The 24,223-nt window shown below is 41.0% G+C and overlaps 3 protein-coding genes across 3 annotated transcripts; 2 read left to right on the top strand and 1 right to left on the bottom strand.

Moving 5' to 3' along the window:
* Positions 1–1,142: 1,142 nt before the first annotated feature.
* Positions 1,143–7,750, bottom strand: med1l (mediator complex subunit 1-like). The gene is made up of 17 exons (XM_085362092.1): positions 7,694–7,750; positions 7,456–7,545; positions 6,173–6,248; positions 6,027–6,081; positions 5,780–5,906; positions 5,666–5,694; positions 5,453–5,524; positions 5,285–5,359; positions 5,023–5,099; positions 4,547–4,609; positions 4,326–4,437; positions 4,077–4,201; positions 3,865–3,971; positions 3,553–3,751; positions 3,347–3,442; positions 2,141–2,243; positions 1,143–1,410 (listed from the first exon to the last, which is right to left on the bottom strand). The coding sequence occupies exons 2-17, from the start codon at positions 7,543–7,545 to the stop codon at positions 1,143–1,145; spliced, it is 1,674 nt and encodes a 557-aa protein (XP_085218218.1). The 5' UTR covers positions 7,694–7,750.
* A 222-nt stretch (positions 7,751–7,972) lies between these two features.
* On the top strand, positions 7,973–14,387 carry ralaa (RAS like proto-oncogene Aa). Its single transcript, XM_085362824.1, has 5 exons — positions 7,973–8,118; positions 10,347–10,592; positions 10,689–10,897; positions 11,121–11,295; positions 11,409–14,387. The coding sequence occupies exons 2-5, from the start codon at positions 10,479–10,481 to the stop codon at positions 11,529–11,531; spliced, it is 621 nt and encodes a 206-aa protein (XP_085218950.1). The 5' UTR covers positions 7,973–8,118; positions 10,347–10,478; the 3' UTR covers positions 11,532–14,387.
* Positions 14,388–15,784: 1,397 nt separating this feature from the next.
* Positions 15,785–24,008, top strand: cdk13 (cyclin dependent kinase 13). The gene is made up of 14 exons (XM_085362823.1): positions 15,785–17,809; positions 18,054–18,620; positions 18,710–18,868; positions 18,976–19,115; positions 19,273–19,443; positions 19,550–19,739; positions 19,864–19,920; positions 20,048–20,149; positions 20,253–20,330; positions 20,591–20,707; positions 20,809–20,940; positions 21,027–21,223; positions 21,926–22,420; positions 22,653–24,008. Exons 1-14 carry the CDS (start codon positions 16,671–16,673, stop codon positions 23,351–23,353), a joined length of 4,245 nt encoding a protein of 1,414 aa, XP_085218949.1. The 5' UTR covers positions 15,785–16,670; the 3' UTR covers positions 23,354–24,008.
* Positions 24,009–24,223: the final 215 nt, after the last annotated feature.

Genomic DNA, 24,223 nt, shown 5'->3' with positions numbered 1-24,223 from the left:
ACGAAGAATCACAGTCCAAGGAATCTACTCCTCATTACTACCAGGTGCGACTTCAACAGATTTATGCCCATCCAGTTAGAAGTGAGGACACATAATCGCTGATATATTCGGAGAACAGAAGCCCACTGAAAAAAGAGAGCGGTTTAACCACATGTTACAATGTTTCTATGAATAGCAGCCGTACAGGTCATTGGATATGCAGAAGTACAGACACGGGACAAAACCAGTTGTCTGCTGTTGACAGTTGACTTCGTATTCTTAATACATGTTAAATTCCTTTCTAAATGCACATCGCCAGTAGGTCTTCAGGATTTAGTTGAACATTGCACCAGTGAGTTTTGTCTCAAACATTTCTTTTGGAATGTGAAAAAAAAAAAGTTAAATTTCCTCCCTTTGTTAGAATGCAAATATTTCTAATTCTTTACAGACTACTCACATTTGTGCTATATTGGTAACCGTGTTGGCTTCCGCACAGAAAAAGCACTACTGTGCTCAGCAGCAATCAAGAGATTTCTTACTGCCGAGTTTCCATTCCACATCGGTCTTCCACTCCTACATTTTCACGCCAAATGTCACTCTTATTGTACAAAACCTAATTTACATCAAAGAAGAAAAAAAAAGAAGCAAAAACTAAATTGTGGTTTAGAGAGAATGCATTTGAGAGCTGAATCATATGCTACACCAAAGCTATTTTTTCTTTATTTTTATTTTTTAAATGTGTGGAGTCTTACAAAACATCAAGAGTGCATTATGTACTTTAACAATGTTTGATTGGCTCACATGGTACCAATCAACTGGGCTCTTGGCTGTCTGAGGTCAGATGTCAGACCTCAGATCTTTACAGCCAGTAATCTCTGCCACGCTGGAATGCATAGTAAGTGACATTTAAGCATCCTGCAGGAGATGGATGCGATTATGAACTCTGAATTACTCAAACACAGCCTTCTGCAGTTACACATTAGCATCTCTAACTGATAACGGAAAACAAATACCAGTTATTCTGGTCCATATTTATGGCTGATTTAACCCGTGAGAGTTTTCATAAAGGCTGTGGATGCACGTTTAGATCAGCTGTGCCTGTTGTCCACCCTGTGTTGAAACGTGTCTACAAGGGGTGGTGGGTAAGAGGAGGCAGAGGGACTTTAATTTATTTCAAGAATAGATTCAGATTTGGCTACAGTCAGGGCAGAACGTGCTAAATCAGCAACACTGAAGCCGTCCTTCGGCATAGCTGCACTTTGGGAGAAAGTGGCCAAAGCTCTGCTGGTGTCGGCCACAGCTGTACTCGAGGGAGCTGAATGGTCATTTTCAGTCTCTGTGGTGGCCGAGCAGCTGGGAGAAAGTGGGACAGAGGTGATGTCCTCGAGCTTGTTGTATAGCATCCTCATTGTCTCAGGGATGGACATACAGCTGAGTGGAGAAAAACAAAACAACTGAAAGTTCCTAGAAGGAGTGGAGCTAAAATTCAGTACGGCAACAAGACAAATCCCCTCCTCTTACAACCCAGTTGTTGAAACAGTCTGCTACCAGATATCTATATTCTTAATAAAACATGCAGGAACTTTAAACAGAAAGCAAATCACAGGTAAATAAATGTGCAAGGTCACAATGTGTTAGTAGAGACGTCAGTGGGACACAGGTGCTGTAAAGGTTAAGTGCCGCAGCTCGGTGGGAGAATGTAAACGCAGAGGAATCGGGAGAATGTGATGAAGACACATACTGAAGAGAGTTTAATCTATAGTTGTAACACAAACAGCAAGGAAGCTGCTGGTATGTTAGCCAAGCATTGTGTTGAACACACAGTTTAACCTCTTAATTAAGAGCATCTTTTTTGTTGGCGTGTGTAGCATGTTTGTAAATGTAGGATGAGTACTAGTGGTTGAGAAAGAGTTACTGTAATTCTACCATGTAATCATGTGCTCACATTTGTTATGCTAGTTAAAGCTGTAAAGTTTAGACACTGTTCAGGTAGCTGATGAATGAATCAGCATAATAAACTACATTCAGTTACTCTGCTGCACACAGATCTTCATAATGCAGAATTTCTGTACATTGTTACACACACTTGAGTGAGTAAATAATAATCACATTTACACCAACATCTGCATGTAAGCATGGTTCTTAAAGACAGAAAACATACCTCATGATGACAGAGGAGAGGTATTCATTAATGGAAGGATCACGTGTATTTGCTCCAAATAAGCTGCAGGTAATCTGGTGAGGTTTCGGTACATTCACCAGCACTGTGGGCACAAATCAGTTTAAATTACACACCACATTCCTTTAACTTGTTCATTTTCCCAAACTGATATTACAACCAGGTTTTTTTTTTTACTTAATTTGCCCATCTACCACCATGTTTATAGCCAAAAAACGAACCCTGCAGGAAATATGATGACGTTCAAGAAACCAGGCTGAGATTACTTGTACTTTGTGGCATGACACTTCGTCCTGCTGGAAGGAGTCATGGGTACACTGGTGGACATTGCTAGCAGCAACACTCAAGAAGGCTGTGACATTTAAATGATTCTAAGGGGACCACAGTGTGTCAAGAAAATCTCCTTCACTACTCCACTACCACCCCCACCACCCTGAAACTGGAAATCAGAGCCATGCTTTCAAGTTGTTGTTTTCTAACCCTACCATCTGAATGTCACAGAAAAAAATAGACCAGGCAAACTCAGGCCAGGCAATGTTTTTACAATCTTCCATTGTCCAAATTTGATGAGATTGTGCAACTTTAGCTTTCGGTTCATAACTGACAGGAGCAGCACCCGATGCGTCATCTGCTACTGTAGCCCACCTGCTTCAAGGTGTTCTGCATTCAGAGATGCACTTCTGCATATCTTGGTTGCAACAACTGGCTATTTGAGCTACCATTGTTTTCCTATCAGTTCAAACCACTCTGGCTATTCTCCTCTGACCTCAACAAGGTGTTTTCACCCAGAGAATTTCCACTCACTGCAGTCTTTTCCCAGACCATCCTCTGCAAAACTTAGAGATTTTGCACCCTGACACCAAGACAAATTTCCTTATTTGTGTACAAACTTGGCCATAAACATGATTCTGACTGTGGTGATGTCAAAAACTCCCAGTAGATCAGCAGTTTATACTCAGACCAGCCCAATTGGTACTACCATGCCAAATGAAAAGTCACTTAAACCATATTTCTTCCCCATTCTGATGTTCAGTTTGAGCTTCAGCAGGTTGTCTTGACCATGTCTTTATGCCTATATGCATTTGATTATTGCATATAGGTAAAAAAAAAAAAAATAGATATATTAAAAAGGATAAACTTTTAAAACAGCTAATTTTTTCCCAAATTTGAAATGAACTTAATGCTCACAAACACCCAGGGAGTCAGCGTCAGGTGGCTGGAAGGTCACAGAAAAGCTGCTGTCAGACTCTGGAAGGACTTCAAAATGCAGGCCACAAACTGAACCTGGTAAGATGCATAAATGAAGCGTTACATATTTTAAGCACAACAATGTTTGCTGCCCACTTTACACCATCTCTGTGTCGACCGGTTTTGTAATGTAAAAACACTCCTACCTGGACTGGCACAGTGAAATATGAAACAGCTCCTCAGCAGGGTGTTAATGGCACACTGGTGGCGCAGCAGCTCCAGCAGGGCTGGGACATGACCAGGGTGGGTGAAGGGAACACTGTCCACCACAGCCCCCCTGTGGGCAGGCACATCCCATGCAGCTCCAGGGAAAACATAACTATGCATCACACCACCAGGAAGAGTCTAGATGAATAAACATTGATCTTTTTTTTTTTTTTTTTTAAATGCATAAATTACATATTAAATACTAACCCCTCTTTTACCTTTTCCACTTATAATAAATAGTATCCTCATACCACTGTAAAAATCATGTTGCTTTCGCATGTCATCTCCCAGGAGCTGTTTGCGCTTAATGAATCTCTCATGAGAAGCTTGGGTAGGGGTGCCCACTGCAGGTCAACATCTGGTACAGTCACATGTAGGAAATAATCGGAGACAGAGCAGCAGTAATGAGCAGGCTTTTTGTTTCATGTCCATTTCACAAAATACTCATGAAAGCCTCCCTGACCTGTAATTTGGCTGAGCTTCTTTACAAAAGACGGCATCACGGGCATAGCTGGCTGCAGTTTAAGCAGGAAACAGGCAGGCAGCATTTCATTTGGCACCTCATTCAGCGGAACAAACACAGGATAACTGCTCCAGGACACAATTGTACTCCATTAACACCAACGCTAGTGACAGTCAGACTCACTCATAAATGGAAAATGAAACGTGTCCCGCTGGGTGAGAGATTAAAAATCAGAAAGCAGGCAGATACCCCTGAGGATCCAGCTGGGGAGGCTGAGGGACCACAGATGCCATCTGAAGCTTGTGGGTCACATTGCTGACAACTACAGTAACCTGGGCAGCTTGAACAACTGGATTCAAGTCTGTCATTTGAGGAAAATCTATTACTTTTAACATCTCCGATGACACCTGTATTGAATGAACTGAATGAAAGAGAACGCAATTTATCACGTTTTTAACTCAGAAGCTTACCTGACACCAAAGTTTTTGTTCCATTGGTTGGAGGAATAAAGAACCGCATGGTGAAAGGACAATCTAGAACAGGGATGTCAAACTCATTTTACACCATGAGCCAAATTCAGCCTAGTTTCCTCTTAATTAGGCCAGACCAGTGACACTTCCCTTTCTGTCAGTGTAAATACATTTAACTTCAATTTTAATGACTTTTCTATAATAGACAGTGAAAACTTTTACATCACCTAATTGTTTATCTATTACTTTGTGTGGTGTGGTTGACTGTGGGGGAGGTGTTTATCAGAAGGAAAGTTGTAAAACTTGTGAAAATAAAGTTTTACATCTTTCACATTTTCCAAAGCCGTCCAGTGGGCCAGATTGGAGTCATTACTGGGCCAATTCTGGCCCCCGCACCTTATATTTGACACTCTTGATCTAGAATTTAATTTGCATAATTTAAATACAACCAATTCAATATACAAGTGTAACTATACCTTCTTTTCCCATGATTAAATCCCCTATCCTGCCATTGTTTATCAAGTCCATTTCAGGGTCAAAATACTTTTGTTCCCTGAAAAGAGGAAAAAATACAAACAAAAAAACCTGCAGTTTATATGAAGAGCTACAATTATTTACTCTCCTGATCATTTTATATACATGCGTTTTGGTTTATGAAATTTAAATTGAAGCACTGAACAGGAATTCATTTTGTTTTAAGCAGACAGACTTTTGGAAAGTTGTTGCTTTGTCACACACCTTGGCAAATGAGCGATTTTCCATAAGTCTTTCCCAAGGCACTGTAGAGATGCCAACAATTTAAATTTAATTTCACTGGAAAAGAAAAAAGGGAACACATGGCTAAATGATCACAAGAGCCTCAGATTTATAAGAGCTAAAGAATATTTGATAAGCTGAGGTAGGCACTTGTCTCCAGGGATGTTGTACTGGGCAAAGAGGCCTTGTAACTTCAGGGAGAAGGCGGCAAAGTTTTTGGACCTGTGCACCCAGAAAGCAGCACAATCAGCAAATAGAGCTAAAACCATTAGTGCTGTCATTATGCTCTTAAAAAAATTTAGTGGATAATGGCACTGCTTACTGCAAGAAAAATGTAAATTTAAAAGCAATCCATTCCCTTACCTTAGCAGCTGAAGCAGGGATTCACTGGGCTAAGAGACAGTTTTATTTTATCAGCATGATTAGCAAAAGGTGAGAAGTTCTAATGACTTGCTGGAAACAGCACAGTCCACTTACAACAGGGGATTCTCCGTGAGGGACCACCTTCACCTCCTCCACTTCACCACACGGCAACAACAATACCTCAACGTAGAATAAATCAGCTGATAAATAGCACGTGGCCTCAGCAAAATGAAAACTCATCCTTGGGAGAAAAGATTCATATGGATAACAAGGTGTCATCACAGTAGATTAATAGAAAAACAGATGAGGAAAGATATGAGTCTAAAAAGCAAAAACAAAGCCATGGAGGTCAGTTTTATACCCTTGTTGTTTTGCGATAATCTCTAGGCGGAGCTTTGTGGTGTTGATGGTGCACACTGAAACATAACGAGATTCATTTTACTTACGTAAAGTAAAAATACTTCAAAAAAATAAATAAATAAATAAAAACACATGTTACTCACATACCGTTTGATTCTTCCTGGAGTTTTTCCAGGGATCTTTCCAGTGGCTTACGGGATCTGGATTCATCTCTGGATTTCTCCTATTATAGGAACAAAGGCGAGAGACAAAGAAAACAACAATGGACTGTTTGTATGGCAAAAGCAAAGTCTTGTGCAAACAGCCTTTGGTCCTGTCTGCCCATCTCACCATGCAACACAAACTGCATGACACCATCTCAAGGAAAACACTGACATTTGCATGCTTTTCATACTGGGATGTGTGTGTTTAATGAAACAAATGTTTTGGAACTAGGAGTTTGAAATTATTGTACTTAATTTTTTTTGAAGAAGAAGAACCCCACTTCTTCACAAGTTCTCTTTAAGATCACTGCTGGAAGAGAAATTGATAACTAGCCCCAGATGCCTTATCCCTTTGGACCACACATCACTTCAGACCACCAAGAAATCACATTTCTTCAACACACTCCAGAGACTGACCACTGCCAAGCTCCACTCCACATTAATCCAAAAGTATTATCTACCCTGCTGCTCCACCCATGACAAATCTAAAGAAAACTAACCAACCCTCTCTTCTCACAGAGGCCCAGCATACAGATAGAACAATAATAATAGTGACTGCACAGAGTACAGCCCGTTTGCCTCATGTCAGTGCTTGAACTCTCAAACCTCTAACCAAATAATATACATGTACAAGAGGGACATCCTCTATTTAAGAATCAATAAATAGTGCAAAGGAAAATTAATTAAGCCAGCAGTAGTGCATGTCTGGCCAAAAGGGATGCTGTTAAAAAGTGGAATCAAAGCCAATGCCATAAAGATAACCAACAACCCACAGTCAAACTACTTTGTTTTGATTTGAAGGCTTTACTCCATACACTGTACCAGGTGCTTGATAAGTAAATCCAAGTAGGTTAAGTGATACCAGTCAATGCAAAAAAAGAGAAGAAGAAGAAGAAAAAAAAAGGATCGCTGATCAAAAAAAACAAAGCCGTGTGTGTTCCAGGATGAATGATCTCATTCTGAGTGGATAGCCACACCAGTTCACACCACATTATCATATTAGCAGAGCCATGCACTAACCAGCCACATAACGCAACATACCCCCTTTAAACCCCAAACAAAACAAAGGAGGGTGTCTTAGTTTAAATTAGAAATAAAATGAGTAATCTCTTTTGCGTAAGACGAGATTTAAAAAAAAAAACAACAAAAAACCGTACAACTAAAATGATTCAAATAGACCATTTGAGTAGAGGCATTTTCATTTTTATTTAATGAAGTCTGCCTCACCATACACCTTCGGACAAGCTGAAAAGTGTCAGCCCAACTCTTCTCTGCAAACTTCAAACACAGCTCTGGAATTGTGACCCTGTCCATCATCTAAAGCGTCGAAAAACAGGAGATTGATGGGAAAAAATAAAATTAAACTTTCTTCCCATTTTAAGATGTTTTATTTACATTTGCGCATTTTTTTTTAACTTAAATTGTGTGTTTATTTAGTGAGAACACTATATTCAAACCGACATACCTGGCATGTGGAGGTCTCTTCACTCTTCTCCTTTTGAACAAACCTGCCACTATTTATGCGGATTAGCCAGTTAATCAGTTATGTGGTACCTTTCATCCGCTGTTCCTAATCTGCATTGTACTGTATGCTCAACTGCGAGGGTAATTATCTGATATGTCCATACCCGGGGCTATATTTTTTTTTTATCTGAAAGAAAATATTACACTCACACACTAAAGTCAAAGTGAGACGCTGTGTGCTTCTCCCAAGCAGGCGGGCGTTGTCAGTCGGAGCCAAGCCCACAGGACGTGCAGTCAGTCTGCTGCTAACAGCTACCAGCCGGGTCTCTGGAGTTAGCTAGAAAGCTAGCCATGAGCTAACAAGTAGCTAGCTGAGTCTTTTCGTTTCGCCACCTTAAATTCCGCTTCATCAGACCTTTTGCCAAGGTGAGTGCTGTTTATTTTTGGATTTGTGTTAATACAAGACATGGTACTGGTGCAACGGACCCTGCTTGTCTTTCAGTTTTATTAGCGTCGCATCATTTAGTTATGATTAGCTGCTCGCTAGCCGTTTTTTCCCCTTTACCACCACCCCCCTGTGTGTCCACACTCGCCCTCGCTAACGAGGAAGCTACTGAGTTTGGAAGCAACGAGCGAACATCTGTTGCAGAATATCCGCTTTTAGAGACGTGTCTTTCAGATGTTATCTTCATCCTGAAATGTTACTTTGATGTCAGGTGGCATTTACCTGCCCGGTAGCATAGTTAGCTTGTTAGCCACATTGCCCAGCAGTCAACCAGCTAAGTTGCTAATAAGTTAACGTTGTTGTTAGGGACGTGTACACTGACATTTGCTGTGCTAGTTTCTTTTATTGAAATAGTTGGTTAAATAGTTGATTTCTCAGTTCATGTTATGTATAGATTTTTGTGTATAGTATTTTGTTTTTTTGTATTCTTGGTGTGCTTATGGTGTGGCGTCTTGTTTGTTTTTTATTTGCTAAATAATGACTCGCTGACTAATTTGTCTAACTGGTGTATTGACTTTCCACCCACATTTGTGCTGATGATTGTAAACTGAAGGCATAGTATTGTCTCTACAGTCTCCCTGTCTTTACATAAGGTGACTTGGGTTTGTTTAGAAATTGTTGTTAAACGCCTCTCCAAGCCCAGAACGACTGACTCGTTAATAGTTCCCTTTTCACTTCCACTCAAAACAACTTGTTAAGAGATGTTTGCAGCTTTAAAAGATGAAAGTAAAGCAACATTCCTTCAGTTCTTTATAGTACTATTGACTTGCAGTAAATATAAACCTTTTATGTTAATTTGTGTAGTGACGAATTGGCTGCAAGCCCATGCTTATCCCTGATCCCCCCCCCCCCCCCCCCCCCCCCCCCAAAAAAAGGGTTTGTGTTGGCCTTTAGGAAAGGGCTTGAACACACATTTCTGGACAGTATGCATTTTCTATAGTGTTCTTGGACAGTCCAGTATGGAAAAGAGGCCACTCAATGGCTTTATCATGTGTCACATTTTATCCACTGTTGTCAAAGACATATAAAGTACTGCCAACTTTTCAAAACTTGTCTTCCTTTTCTTAGGGCAGGTTCACTTAAAACTGTTCTATTAGTGGAATTTGTGCGCTTTATTTGTAGTTAACGTTACCTTTTCTGTGCTATTGACAAGCAGTATTTGGTCCTCAGGCTCCAATGTGTATTTGTAGTGACACTTGGCTGCCGAAAGTACTGCACCCACAAGGCGCCTTTCTGAATTGGTATTTGTGTTTCGGTATTTTAGCAACACGCAAAAGAGGTTTAAGATTATGTTAAATGTACCTTTTTGCTATGTTGTAGATTGGCCAGTGCATCTGTGATGTGAGGGTCATGTTTCGACCAGTTTGTTTGGTATAACCTTAACAACTGTTTTTACACAGGAATTAAAGAGTTAGTTTCTTGGGAGAAGTTAGGAATCCCTTTGCTGGACTAGGCCTAAAACTGATTCAAACAACATATTCATAAATCTTTCAAATCTTTGTGTACCTTCAGACATCTGAGAGGGAAAAATTAATAAATAAAATCGATTAGTAAATGTCTTTGCATGGACAAGAAAATTATTTCTTGTCTCTTGTATGAGGAAATTATGCCAGGGGTAATATTTCTACCAGTAGTAACTTGCACTTCTATTGCTTTCTCCAGCTTGTGTTTCACAACTAACCAAGATGTAAAAACAAAATGTACAGCTGGAAATTAGAGCCACGTTTACAATTTGTGTGATCTGATTTCTGTTACTTCTGAATACTTATGGCCTGAATTGTTAACAGGTCAAGTGGTATTGCGGTCGCGTTTGTAAAGAGGAAAGTAATACTGCAGTAAGGGATAGGTGCTATTTGCACAGGCAAATGGCTTCAGAGCAGAATTTATAATGAAAATAAATTTGCATTTCTAATGCGTCAGTCTTGTGTCATGACAATGTTTCCTGCATTCTTGTTAAGCTACCGAGAATCATTCTTTTGTGCGACGTCTCAAGTCTAATTGTAGTTTCTGCTTTTTAGCCTTTTATTGGTTTGGGATTTATTACCATGATGACTGTGCAATCAAAATGCAGAAATGGAACCTGGAGGCACTGGAAAATATGATGCAACATCTTTCTCTTTTTTTCTTTTCTTTTTTAAATTCTCCACAGGAACTATCATTCAGCCCTTTGTTGGACCTGCAGTCTTTGGATCTGATTTTTGCAGTCCTCACATTTCACAATCCCTTCCCGCCATCTTGCACTTTCTCCCTTTGATACTTGCATCTCTCGGTACACAGAGCCATGGCAGCTGCAAAGCCAAAAGGGCAGAACTCTCTAGCCCTTCACAAAGTGATAATGGTTGGCAGTGGAGGAGTGGGCAAATCAGCTCTTACACTCCAGTTCATGTATGATGAGGTGAGCTGCTCACATCACAGTACTCAACTGAAATTCCAGTTTTGAGGTTTTAATAAAAAAAAACTCTGGCATAATGGATCTCTTTCTGTTTTCTAGTTTGTTGAAGACTACGAGCCCACTAAAGCAGACAGTTACAGGAAGAAAGTGGTGCTGGATGGAGAGGAGGTGCAAATTGACATCCTTGATACAGCCGGGCAAGAGGACTACGCAGCCATCCGGGATAACTACTTCCGAAGTGGCGAGGGTTTCCTCTGCGTATTTTCCATCACAGAGCTGGAGTCTTTTGCAGCAACAGTAGACTTCAGGTGCAGCCACTTAGATTCTTTTAATGAAGCACTTACCCATCCATTAGGATGTAATTAAGCTATTCTTCTTCCTTTGCTTTTTTGATACTTCATCACAACTCAAGGTTTTTCTTCCATCAGGTTGACTAGACTCATATGAGTAAGGATTTTGTGCATTTACCATGCAGCGCTCTGTTTATTTACATAATTCACGGCTGAATGAGATTTCCTGTTCATTTTGCAGAGAGCAAATTCTGCGAGTGAAGGAGGATGAGAATGTGCCCTTTCTCCTGGTTGGTAATAAGTCAGACTTGGACGACCGACGGCAGGTTAGCGCAGATGAGGCAAAGGCACGTGCAGAGCAGTGGGGCGTGTGCTACGTGGAGACTTCGGCCAAAACTCGTGCCAATGTTGACAAGGTTTGTTTAACTTGCTGAACATAATAATTCCTTCCTATGCTGACACCAAGCAAAACAGACACATAAACACAGAAATGTGAACACTTGTGTTTTTTATGTTCTCCTGTTAACAGGTTTTTTTCGACCTAATGAGAGAGATCCGGGCAAGAAAAATGGAGGACAGCAAAGAGAAAAACGGGAAGAAGAAAAGTAAAAGTTTGGCCAAGAGAATTAGAGAGAGATGCTGTATTTTATAGTCGTTAGAGGGAGCAGGCTCGCTGCTTATGTACATACGCATTTCTCAGACTTTTGCTTTTTTTTTTAAATTTTAATTTAATTTAATTTTTTGTGCCCATACCTGACCATGACCTTCTGTTCCTGGTTAACAGGACATCTGACCATGTGTCAGGAAGTAGTAAGGTGGCGCTTCATACACCATTTATAGCTCTAACTTTTTATGTGCTGACACTCCAAATAATTTATGTACTCTCTCTCTTTCTCACTCTGCCCACATTACAGAGTGTAATAATTCAGTGGTGTTTTTAATTTAGACCTAAGCTTGAGAGGCTAAGTCCTGAAATGTTCCAAAACTTTTCATTGTAAAGTCTGACGTGTGTGTGTGTGTAACACACATATTAAGAGAGCTGTGCAGTGCAAGTTGAAAAAAAGATTTAAATGAAAGTCTAAGCGCCAAGGTTTAAACAGGGAAGATGTAACTGGAGCTCAGTACTGGAAAGCCCCAATCCCTTTTAATTAATCCACCATCTTTGGTAAGAAGGGTTAGTTAACAGACTCGGCAGTGTAGTGTCAACCCAGAGTTCATCAAGAGCCACAGAGGAGATGAACATTGCACTGAGCCTATGAAACCTTTCAATTAGAAAAAAAGTTTCATTATCAAAGCTCGAGACAAAATTTGATGCCATTCCTATTTGTCGTTTTACACCTCAGTTTTACTACGTTGTACAGTTAAGTATACTTCTTTTTAGTCGTGACGTCAAACATTTCCCTTCTTCTCCTCTATCATATCACCCAGTGTAAGATAAGCGCACTAATGTTTCCACTAATCTCTCCCCTTACCCCACAGACTTTTGAGTCTTCTCAAATGCACAATGGACATTAATTGTTACCCTTGAATCTGTGAGGGATTTTGCAACACTTGAACTCTTTTTCAATTCTAACATTTCAGAAGTTTTACCTCACTTGGCATTGTCTTTTTTGCGATAAAGGAATCCCTGGTGCTCAGATAAAAGGTGATTCCATAACACTACATCCTTTACATGCTGACACATCTTAATTTTAAAAACAAAGAAACACATTGTAACATGTAAAAAATGTCTTTTTTCATTTATAATTTTTCCTGACATTTAATCTGCAAACTTGTATCTCCTTTTTCCTTTTGTTAAATGGAAAAGTCCTTAATTGGAAAGCTGGGGTAAATTAATGAATAGATCATTTTTAAGGCATGAAATGAAAATGAGACTGCAGGCTGCATAGACGTGAGGTGATACTTGTCCAAAAAAAGTTTTAGTCGCCAAAGAAAAACGCTAGCTAGTACAAACAAGTGCCCACTTATTATTTGAAGTGAATGACAGCTTGCTGTAACGAGCATCAAAAGTAAGCACTACAGTCTTTGCAAAAGTCAAAAGGAGTGTCGGGAAGCGTCGAGATTTCAGTCTGATTCGCCTGGGGAAAGAAATGCAAGGTTATGAGGGCTTTAGTAATTCTTGTGCAGTGCGTCACTGTTGCCTCTCTGTCCATTGTGAATGTGAAACATCCCCTCATACTCATCCTGTTTGCCTGTAATCTTAGACTGCCAATGATTTGCAGAGTTTAGAGGTCACTGGCGTTCTACTTTGCTACTTTTTGTGCAAGGCTACCCTGTGTTACAGTGCTGTAGTAACATGCCGAATGTGTTCATTTTATCTTGTAGATGGCATTTTAGAGGCAAAGGTTGAAACAGTGTATAGAAATTGGCAAATTGAGAATGCATAGACCAAAATACACTGTGAAAACTGCCCCTTGTTTCTTAATTTATGACTGAGCCTTTTCTTTTCTTGTGAACAATATAATTTATTTTTAGTAACTTATTATTTGTTTTTAATATTTCAGTAAAGTTAAACAGCCACATTGAGGTTGTTGCCATTTTTCTCTCTGATTCACTACCAATCGTTAACTTAATAAGCTGCTCACCATTTACACTAAAAGATTGCCACAACCAATAACGTGCCCAACACTGGAGTCTATGCAAAATGTTTGCTGTAATTGCAAAGAGGAAATGTGAAACTTGGAAACAGTTTAAAACACTGACTGGGTCTAGAAACTATTGAGAACTAGAAGCACTTGAGCTGGAGCGCCATTTAGAGATCTGACTGCAGTTTGGAAAAAAGTGTGTCATCCAACAGCTATGAAGCTTTCTTTTGTCTGTATGTTTGTCTTTTTAATGTGCGTTTATCATGCAACTCATGTCTACAGCAAAGCACATAGTAGGAGGAGTTGGACTTTAAAACAGTAACGTGAGGTGGCATCAAACTGATTGGTAAGCAGTTTATTCTAATATATGTCCTAAGGGCTAAACTCCAGTGCACCACATAATGATTGAAACGCCCTGAAAGTTAAAGTGGCACGCACAGAAACTGGAATGAGCATAAAGATCCCAGTTTATTATTACTCTCCTTCTTTAGCTTGAGATTATTACATTAACCGCATTGTGTCTTCATTGTTGAGGATTACAGAAGCTGCCCTACATAAAGTGACTACCGTAATGCTTGCATACTATAACACTGGCTAAACAAAGTCTTTCTTGTTTCAGTTGTTTGTTGTGGGTTTTTGTTTATTCAAGGAGACATCATTCATAATCATTCTACTGCTGTTACTTTGTTTCCACATATTAATTTAATAGACTTGATAGCCCGAAAAATTTCAGTGAAATACTAAAACAGATGTTTGTGTGAACGCTATGAGCGAACTGTCCTACTGGGTATTCAGATAACTTGTTTTGCCTTTTCTATACCCTTGGAGTAAAAAAAGAAATCTATAGGTATCTATGTAATTGATTGGATGGTTGTATGTATGCCACCAGTTAAATGTTTCCTTCATGTTTACTTATTTTTAACATAACCACTAATGTAGCCTATCTGTTTGTGAATACAAGAGGTGATGCTTACATTTCAATTCATTTTTTTTGTGAGTTTGGAAATGGCAAATAAAGTGGACATTACTAATAACACTTTGTGTATGTTCTGTGTGATACGTTTATTGTTTTTTGCACTGAACAGGTGAACTTTGAAGTGCTGTGTTATATGTATAAACATGGATAATCTCTATCTCCTTACCCTGATCTTTCTTAGAGGAAAAGCACTATCTTAAGGTCATAAAACAAGCTCTTGAAGTGTCTAGGTTCTTTCTAAGCTCCTTAGAAACTCATGAAGTCTTTCAGCAGGCCTGTATTGCCAGGAAAATAGCAAGACATGTCCATAAAAACACACCACAAAAACACTTGCCAGAAAATGGAAAAGTAACATTTATTGGTGTCTTTGTTGGATAAATAACAATAAAAACAGGTAAATAAATATATTTGTCACAATTTCAGCTTGTGCATTTGGTTTAGAGAAAAACGTAAAAAATTGCTTTAGCTTTTAGGTATCTTTCTCGTGTTACACCGTGTCTGCGATGAATGATGTTGTAATTTGTAAGGTATTTTAGTTTTATTGCATATAAATGTATCTATGCGCACACAGAATTTGAAATGTTATTGTACAATAGTGAGCAAACTAAGGTGTCGGTTGAGCTTGTGCATTGCCAGTCAGATCATCTTCTAATATTATTAAAAAAATATCCTGAGTAAATGCAAAATGCAGTTGGTAAATGATTTAATGTATTCGGTAAAGGTTATCCAAACCTACCTGACCATATGTGAAAAGTTCTGCAAAGAAAAGTGGGCCGAAATTCCTTTGATGTGTGAGACTCATTGCCAGTTATTGCAAATGCTTGACTGCAGTTCTTGCACCCAAAGGTGGCCCAATAGGTTACTAGGTTTAAGGGGTATTTACTTTTTCCTGAGGCCAGGTAGGTTTGGAAAGTTTTTTTTCTTTAATAAAAAGAAAATCTGTTTTGTTTTTAATACTTAAATTTAACTTCTTAATTTTCCAATCATTCCCTTGACAAATGACCATATTCTGTATAGTAATAATTAATCATTTAAACTGAGGAATGAGGAACAGATTAACTGTGATTAACGGCGCGTGACGGCAGCATCTGGTCTTATTGTAATCAATGGAAAGACGTAACCTGTAGTTCCATTTACTGGATACGTAGAAAATAACCATCTCCTGTACACTCTGGTTAATATCGCATTTTCATATCATATTATGTGGTGGTTTTTTGATGGTAGGGGTTTCCCTTTCGCTGTGACGTTACCAATGGATTACGAATACGAGTGCCATTGGTTGACAGCGACGCACAAGGCCTGTAGTTTGAAAGCAGCCTGGGCCCGGGTGAGCTGTACCGTTAGCTGTACTGGGAACAAAGTTATATTAATATAAACACATTCAGAGATTTTTTTGAGCTATTTAACGCAGAGGTTTTGCTACTTTCGGGTAATGCTGCAATCAGCTGAGGTAGCAGTCCAGCAAGATACGTGGACGCAGGCGTGTTTTTGAATGGCATTGTTTTCTTGCATGTTGACTGAGTTGTCTTGAACTCCACACAAGGAGAAGCTAGCTGGCTAAGTTGCTAGCGGCTAGCTGGTTAGCCGCGGACTATCCGGCCAACTCGCGTGCTGTTCACTTCCTTGTTGCACACCGGAGTGTGATGGAGGGCAAGAAGTTTGTGAGAAGGAGACGGAGTTGACTACTTACATTTTAACACTATTCGGTAAATGGATTTACATGCTCGCACAGACGATAACGTTTTAGAAAAAGTGGATCTTAAATTTAGAGAGGCTTTAGGCCTGTGCTTTTACCATGAAACGGAATGCGACTGTGTAGCCGAGTACAGTTAGCCAGTTAATACTAGCTGGCTAAACCGACTAGCATTAGCTGATAAATCTGGGAGATGTCCGTCCTGGAACACAATGGTTGAGTATCGTATGGCTCTGTAACCAAGAATCATTTTGTGAATTTGATATGAGCCGGAGTGTGCTGGCACTAAGTGTCATTAATTTCCCTCTGAACTAACTCACTTTATCTTCAATCTGAACTGTACTAGCTTTGTAATGCTAACGTTAAGCTAGCTAGCTGGCTGGCTGTCTACCTGTGATTTTGCTGTTACGTTAGCTGACTAGCCTGTCACCATAGCTAGCCCAATGTTTTGTTCCACGACACACCAAGGGACATAGCTTTGGTAAATTAGAGAATATATTATTCTTAGCGTGGTGGTAGCATTTATTTGGGAGATAAATGCCTAATTCGGAGGTGCTTCGCGAGGGTCGGGGACGGAGCCCCTCTGCACAGAGAAATGCTAGCAGGCAGGACAGGCGTAGCAAACCGGGGAGCGGTGCCGCTCAGCGAGACAGGCACCGTGAGAAGAGGCGCTCATCGGCTTCTAGAAGAAAGAAACGCAGGCAACCCAAGGAAAGAGGCTTGTGGCATACCGGTACAATAGAGGACCCTGACAATGATCGAAGAAGTGCTTTTGAGAAAGATGTTGAACTTCGGACACTGGTGGAGTACGATGACGTGAGCTCCCAGTCAGAGCGTTTTTCTGGGAGCCCGTCTCCTAAACTTGACCCCCATGCTGAGAGTCTCACAGCGGACCGACTTAGCGATGTTGACTATAATGGACCAGCATCCCCAGACAGAAGTCACCCCAGAGAGCGGGAGGCAGTAAGCCTCAGCAAGGACGAGAAAACAAGAGGACCACCTGAGAGAAGCAGGCAAGAGAAGGAGCTAAGTAAGAAAAAAGACCGTCACAGTCGGGAGAGGGACTCCTCAAAAGCCAGGAGTGGAGGAAGCCTGAGTGGCTCTAAAAATCACAGAGACACTACAAGGAGCAGTGACAGGAATGGCAAAAGGACATCTACATCCCAGTCCTCACAATCTGCTGATAAAAGGGATTCAAAAAGGCACAGAAGTAAAACAAGATCTGATAAAGAGCCCCCATCTGCATACAGAGATGCTCCACAGTCTTACAGAGATGATCGTGAGGACCTCAGGGCATACAGGAGAAGTCCTGGTTTTAAATCAGAAAGTCCCTATGGGACATCATATTCATATAACTACCAGTCTCCTGGCGGTTATAACCAGCTGATATCTAGAAGAAGTCCAACTTATGCGAGCAAAAGACTTTCTCCCAGTTCCACATATTACAGCCGAGATGCAGACATGTATGGGTCGTACGGTGCCCCCAAGTCACCCAGTTCATACTCGAGCAACAAAAGGAAGAGATCACCTGTGAGCCCAGTGAACTGGCGCAGGTCTCCGAGTTACGGTCGGCACAGTCCTTATGAACAAGGAGAGTTTGGCTCAAGTCCTTATGGTAACCGGAGGCGATCACGGAGTCCATATAGGAAGTCCTTGAGCCCAAGTCCTGATGTCAGGTGAGTTGTTATTACGCAGCTAATTGAACATGTTTAATTTGTTGCACATGCTCTGTTGGTGTGGTGACTTTATTAGATTTGTTATAATAAGGCTGCACTGTTTCATTTTTCATTAAAAAAAAAAAACAACCCAAAAAACAACTTGCATGTGTCACTGCAGTTGCTAATCTGACTGAAATACCTTGAATTATAAGTGCTTTTGATGTACCAACTGAACATGCTGTTCTCATCATTTCCTTTCCAGGCGATCTGCTAGGTCACGCAGTAGAAGTCCATATTCAACTTCAAGGCATTCACGTTCTCGCAGCCGACACCGCCACTCTCGTTCCCGTAGTCGGCCATCTAGTCTTTCACCAAGCACGCTCACCTTCAAAACTAGCCTTGCTGCTGAACTCAGTAAGCAGAAAAAGGCTAAAGCTGCAGAAGCAGCTGCTAAGGCCAAGAATTCGAGCAATACATCGACTCCCACCAAGGGTTCCTCGTCCGCTCATCAGCCCAGCCCTAAATCGAATCACAACTCCAGAAAGGGTCGCCCTCCTTCTCCACCTCAACCGGAGAAGGGACCCCGAACTCCCACATCAACCCAGCCTCAGTCACCCTCAGAGAGGTCATCCAAGAAGACAACAGAGCACCAGACCAGCAGGGACAGGGATGTAAAGGGCAAAGATGACTCTATACATCGGGACAAGAGGAAAGCACCAGCCTCTGGACAAGGCAAAGAAAAGGAACGTACCACAGGTCAAGCCATGTCTACCCTCCCATTGCTGCCATTGCCCCAAACAGTTATTGAGCACATGGACAAAGGAGAAAGGTATGGATGTGCTGACCAGGAAATGTTTGTACTCTGTAGATATGATCAGACTGTTTCAGTATGCTAATGCTCTTTCAACATTTTTGCAGCTTGAAAGACAGCTCACTCTCAGGGAAGAAAAAGTCAGAGAAAAAGGCTCGTCAGCTTTTAACAGACTTGCCTCTGCCCCCTGAACTTCCTGGAAGCACAGATTCTACCCAGAGCCCATCTGATGACAAGAAGTCCCAAACAATTCGCCGAAGACCTAAGTATGTTCTTGATGTATATAGTGCTAAATCACTTTTTGTTTTGTGCTGTTGCTGCTGTTTTCTGTGTTACTATTATTTCAATGTAAAATTAAATTTGTAATTGCCAGAATCTGTGGTCCAAGATATGGTGAAATTAAGGAAATTGCCATAGACTGGGGAAAACGTTGTGTTGACAAGTTCGAGATCATTGGAATCACAGGGGAAGGAACCTACGGTCAAGTGTACAAAGCTAAAGATAAAGACACCGGTGAGTTTTACTGAAGATTAATATTCTCCTAATTCCTCTACACCAACTTTGGCACTGATTCATAGTGTATTCTTCAGAAAGTGCAGTTTTTCTTTGACATACAAGTCAATATTGTCATAAAGATCTGTTTTATGTATTTCTTTCTGTTGTCTGTTAGCTGAAATGGTGGCATTGAAGAAGGTTCGACTTGACAATGAAAAGGAAGGCTTCCCAATTACAGCCATCAGAGAGATTAAAATTTTACGTCAACTGAACCATAAAAGTATTATCAACATGAAGGAGATTGTCACAGACAAAGAGGATGCTCTAGACTTCAAGAATGATAAAGGTAATTTATATTTTTGTGAATATTTATGATACTTAGTGGAATTTTAAAAATAGTTTAAAAGATATTTATTTATTCTTTAAAATTCTTTCTTTCCCTTTTGTCTTAGGTGCTTTTTATCTTGTATTTGAGTACATGGATCACGACCTGATGGGTTTGCTTGAGTCTGGTCTCGTTCATTTTAATGAGAGCCACATAAAGTCTTTCATGCGACAGTTGCTGGAGGGACTCGATTACTGCCACAAGAAGAACTTTCTTCATAGAGACATTAAGTGCTCCAATATTCTGCTCAATAACAAGTAAGATTGCCTTTTTTTACCCATTTACAAGAACTTAGTGCTTCATGTTTTAAAACCTTGCTAAGGATGCTTTCAAGTACGCTTTAAGCAGTGTTTTTCTTTTCTTTTTTTCCCTTCTACTCAGAGGTCAAATAAAGCTTGCAGACTTTGGTCTTGCTCGGCTGTATAACTCTGAAGAGAGGTGAGCCCTCATACATTCTATTTCTGAATCTTACCTTATGTAAGATACTTATTTATCATTACCGGTATCTTTTGGGTGTGATTTTGATACTAATAAACAGATGTTGTCTTTGTTTTTGTATTTTCAGTCGACCATATACCAATAAAGTGATCACACTATGGTACCGTCCCCCAGAGTTACTTCTGGGAGAAGAGAGGTACACACCTGCTATTGATGTATGGAGCTGTGGGTAAGTGCTGATACTTTTATTGTTAATCATAAACATTTAATAATGAGAATATCTGAAAGGTGGCATATGTGTGTCATGAATTGTGTTATTTTGTCTATTAAAGATGCATTCTTGGTGAGCTGTTCACAAAGAAGCCAATCTTTCAAGCTAACCAGGAGCTTGCCCAGTTAGAGCTTATTAGGTAAGCATAGCCTAAATTCCTAAACCATGACTGGCTCTCACACAGGGCCACAGATACAGTTTCCCTCCTGTGAGCTTTGAAATTAAAGAAATACATTTATTTCTCCTCACATTTTATTTTCCTCATATTTCCATCACACATTGGTGGTTGAAAGAGGAAAGAAGTGAGCTCTGCTGTACACAGATGTAATGCTTTACCTCTGTTACCTCTGCTCTTTACTGTACTTTTTAGAAAAAATGCCTTTCTGGTTTTTTTTTTAGCCGCATATGTGGCAGCCCCTGTCCTGCAGTCTGGCCAGATGTCATAAAGCTTCCCTTCTTCAACACCATGAAACCAAAGAAGCAGTACCGGCGACGACTACGAGAGGAGTTTGCTTTGTAGGTTGATGTTTACTTTTTCTTATTGTAAGTCGTATCTGTGGAATTTGGCCTTCCAGCATTTATTTTAAACATGTTCCTGTGCTTTTGCTGCTGTTCAGCATCCCTCCAGCTGCCCTCGATCTTTTTGACCACATGCTCAATCTGGACCCCAGCAAACGCTGCACAGCTGAACAGGCGTTGGGCAGCGAGTTTCTCAAGGATGTAGATCCAGACAAGATGCCTCCACCAGAGTACGTTTGGGTTCATGTTCCATCATCATGTTCATCCTGTAGTGTTGCTGTGCTCATCAGATCTTTTACTTTCTCCACTTCTTTAGTCTCCCACTTTGGCAGGACTGTCATGAGCTGTGGAGTAAGAAACGCAGGCGACAGAAGCAGATGCCGGAAGAACTGGCAGCTCCAAAGGCACCCCGCAAAGAGCTGGGCCTTGATGACAGTCGCAGTAACACGCCGCAGGGTTTGTCTGCCCCCGGAGCCATCAAAGCCCAGAATGCAGCTGCTTCTGCTCTGCTAGGTGAGTTTGACGACTGCTTTTATTTATTTAAGGTGTTGTCGTCTTACACTTGGTTTCATTTCATACCTTAGTTTCATGAGCTAAAAGTAAACTCGGATAGTCTGATGTATTTAAAAATCAACTTGTTACCTCTGAGCTGTGAGGTAATGTATGGAAATGAGCTTTTTAAAACATTACAGCTTTCACCAGACTAACATGCTTTAACTAGAGGTTAAACTGGAGGTCACTGTTCGGTTAAATAGCCATTACATCCGGAATGTAGCTCAGTCATTCATTTATTCACTAATCTGCCTTTGCCTTCTTCTCTGAAATATTTAAAAGATCCGTGTTGCTAGACAACACACTGAACCAAACTCACTTATGCTCATATTGTAATTTCCTTCCACAGAAATATATATATATGTGACTCTTGGTTCTTGCTCTAGTAATGAATCTTGCAGACTGATATTTCCATTCTCTTCACTTGGGAAAAGTAAATATGTCATCGATTAGATTTATGTATTTAAAAAAGGATAGAACTTGTCATGCAAGGTTATAATATATACGGCTGTTTCCCGAAATGAAGTTATTTTAAACAAAAGCCTTTTTTATAAATATGATATGGCCAGAAGTTGTTAAAGGAACTTTTGCTTTCATATATTGCATTCAGGATATTATCAGTGTTATGACTTCTGCTCAATCTTGTCATTTGTCTTCCTACAGACCCAAAGGGAGCAAACTCACAGTTAACCCAGGAACAGCTGGCAGTTCTCCTGAACTTCTTAGGGCAGCCAAAGAGTGCAGTCAGCACAGCCCAGTTTGTCCAGTCCATGAGCTCAAAGGTCAACCAAGAGACATTACAGCAGCTCTCTAAAGCCTTAGCTCCCACTGACCCAGCTGAGCCTCCTCTTCAGCCTGCAACTGCCAAGCCTCCCCCACCCACAGCCCCAGCAGGAGTACCCCGTACTCCTCCAATGCCCAAACCTCCTTCGCCCCCGATGTCTGCTCCGTCAAATATTCCAGAAGGCGAGGCTGCAGCTGCCACACAGACAGCCATGACTATGCTGCTAGCTCAGCTCCTCCAGGCTCAGCATACACAAAGGCAGGAACCAGTCGATGGTGGAGAAGGAGTAGAGAGCACCAACTCTGCTGGAGCTGCAGCACCGCTTCTACCTCCAGAGGTTAAACAGCCTCCTGAGCCCAGTCCTGTCTCACCAGGTGAGCTGCCTTCTGAACACACTGTGTCTGTGTACCTCAGTAGATTGACAAATACTTTTTCTTTAACTTTTATACCACTGAAGGTCAAATATCTTGTCAGACCAGCAGAAATATTTTTTCTGATTTTGCTTTAAAAATGAAAATAATCGGAGTTTTTTTATTAGCTGATCATCAAAAAGTGAACTAATATTATACATGTGCAATATAATACATTGTGCAACTGTGTTTTCAGTGTCTGATGTAAGTGGGGTGTCCATCCTGCCCCCAGACCAGAGACCACCAGAGCCTCCGGAGCCACCTCCACATGCTGACCTTGACTACCGGCAGCCACCACCTGAGCCCAAGACAGGCCATGCCCCCCCTATTGCATCTGCAGGTGCAGGTGACGGAGGGAGACCCCCAGAGCCAGACTATCCACCTCTGCCCACTGCAGAAGGTTCTGGATACGGTGGCGAATACAGCCATCCACCTCCTCCACCTTTTACACCTGCAGGGTTTGGGGAAAGCTACATGGGTCATATGTTGGGTGGGGGCTTGCCACCTCACACTCTGAGAGAAGTGTTTAGTGGGCCTGGACAGGCTGCCAGCTCCTCTACTGCTCCTGGGGCTCTTGCTCCAGCCCACCCCGACCCATTCCCTCCAAGTGCCGGAGCTTCTGGACCCAGCAGTATGGTTTTCACTGGGGACAAGGACCACCGTTTTGAGTACAATCACAGCCCTTTACCTGTGGAGGGACAGTCTAACCCCAGTGCTATCCACCTTTACAACCATGCCATGGCAAGAAAGGATGGTGTACCTCCTCCACCACCCATCCCAGCACCAGGACAACCCTGGGGCTCCCCCTCTCAAGTCGGGGCTCCACCACTACCCCTTGGCTTTGTCCCACATGTGAACTCGACGGCAACAATCAGAGGCCGAGGGCTGCCTTTCTGAAAGACTGGAAATATGTAAAGTGACTATGGGTGAAAGGGTTGACCCTGAAGCCTCTTAGACCAGATTAGATGGATCTGGAGATGCACATTAAGTTTTTAATAACTTAAATCTGTATAAGGCGTTGTATTCCTCCTCAGTCTGGAATGTGGAATACGCTGCAGAAGGACAGTTAACATCGGAGGAGCTTTTATTGCTCATACCATTTTCATATTTTTTTTGTAATCTATTCTGCTGTCTTTTAAATTAAACTCTGATCTTTTTGAGTGTACATTTATCAGGCTGGGTAAATTTTAAAACTCTACCTTAGCCTTTCTGTAATTGCTTCAGAGCAGACTAGTATTAATGTTTTGCACTACTGAGTGAAGTAGGCGGAAACTATTTTTGGTTATGAAAGGAAATGGATGATGTGCTCCATCTGCACAATTAGGAATATAACCCATAAGTAATGTTGTCCTCCTTTTTCTATTGTCAAGATTATCTTCAAACAGTGGTGGCCCATTTGGGTCAGATTAGTCATGAGCACAACAAGCTAATTGAGAGAATAAGGAGTAGTAACCTCTCAGACAAATGCACCAAATCTGATCCAGCTTCATGGAGAAAGGCTGTTTGAATTCCACATGCCTTTTTTTGCCAGTCGGTGTTGTAAAATCACAAGCAAAACAAAGAAGCATAATCAGAGTTTGAAAAGAAAACAATGTCTTCTTTTTTTTCCTGTTTTTTTTCTTTCTTTTCTTTTGTACTAAAATGATTTGTCAACCACCCTCCTCCTCCACCTTTGGCAAATGTTTATTAAAGAAATGCCGACGGTATTGTCGTCTGTTACATTACTGAAAACACTAGTTCTCACAGTGGTGTGGTGACTTCACAGAG

This window comes from Diplotaxodon limnothrissa, linkage group LG9 (assembly GCF_057381915.1).
Source record: "Diplotaxodon limnothrissa isolate DT_005_m linkage group LG9, D_limnothrissa_male_GT1.1, whole genome shotgun sequence".
In the NCBI taxonomy this organism is placed as follows: Eukaryota; Metazoa; Chordata; class Actinopteri; order Cichliformes; family Cichlidae; genus Diplotaxodon; species Diplotaxodon limnothrissa.
Note: the sequence above shows the minus strand (reverse complement) of the source record. Positions and strands in the feature narration are given on the sequence as shown.

Coding starts and splice junctions, on each gene's coding strand:
- med1l (XM_085362092.1), bottom strand. CDS start 7,545: ATGATGGACAGGGTCACAATTCCAGAGCTGTGTTTGAAGTTTGCAGAG. Junction 5,907..6,026: donor ATTATCGCAAAACAACAAGG/GTATAAAACTGA, acceptor TTTTCTCCCAAG/GATGAGTTTTCATTTTGCTG. Junction 1,411..2,140: donor CTCTCCTCTGTCATCATGAG/GTATGTTTTCTG, acceptor TTCTCCACTCAG/CTGTATGTCCATCCCTGAGA.
- ralaa (XM_085362824.1), top strand. CDS start 10,479: ATGGCAGCTGCAAAGCCAAAAGGGCAGAACTCTCTAGCCCTTCACAAA. Junction 10,593..10,688: donor TCCAGTTCATGTATGATGAG/GTGAGCTGCTCA, acceptor TCTGTTTTCTAG/TTTGTTGAAGACTACGAGCC. Junction 10,898..11,120: donor GCAGCAACAGTAGACTTCAG/GTGCAGCCACTT, acceptor TTCATTTTGCAG/AGAGCAAATTCTGCGAGTGA.
- cdk13 (XM_085362823.1), top strand. CDS start 16,671: ATGCCTAATTCGGAGGTGCTTCGCGAGGGTCGGGGACGGAGCCCCTCT. Junction 19,116..19,272: donor AGCTAAAGATAAAGACACCG/GTGAGTTTTACT, acceptor GTTGTCTGTTAG/CTGAAATGGTGGCATTGAAG. Junction 19,921..20,047: donor CTGTATAACTCTGAAGAGAG/GTGAGCCCTCAT, acceptor TTGTATTTTCAG/TCGACCATATACCAATAAAG.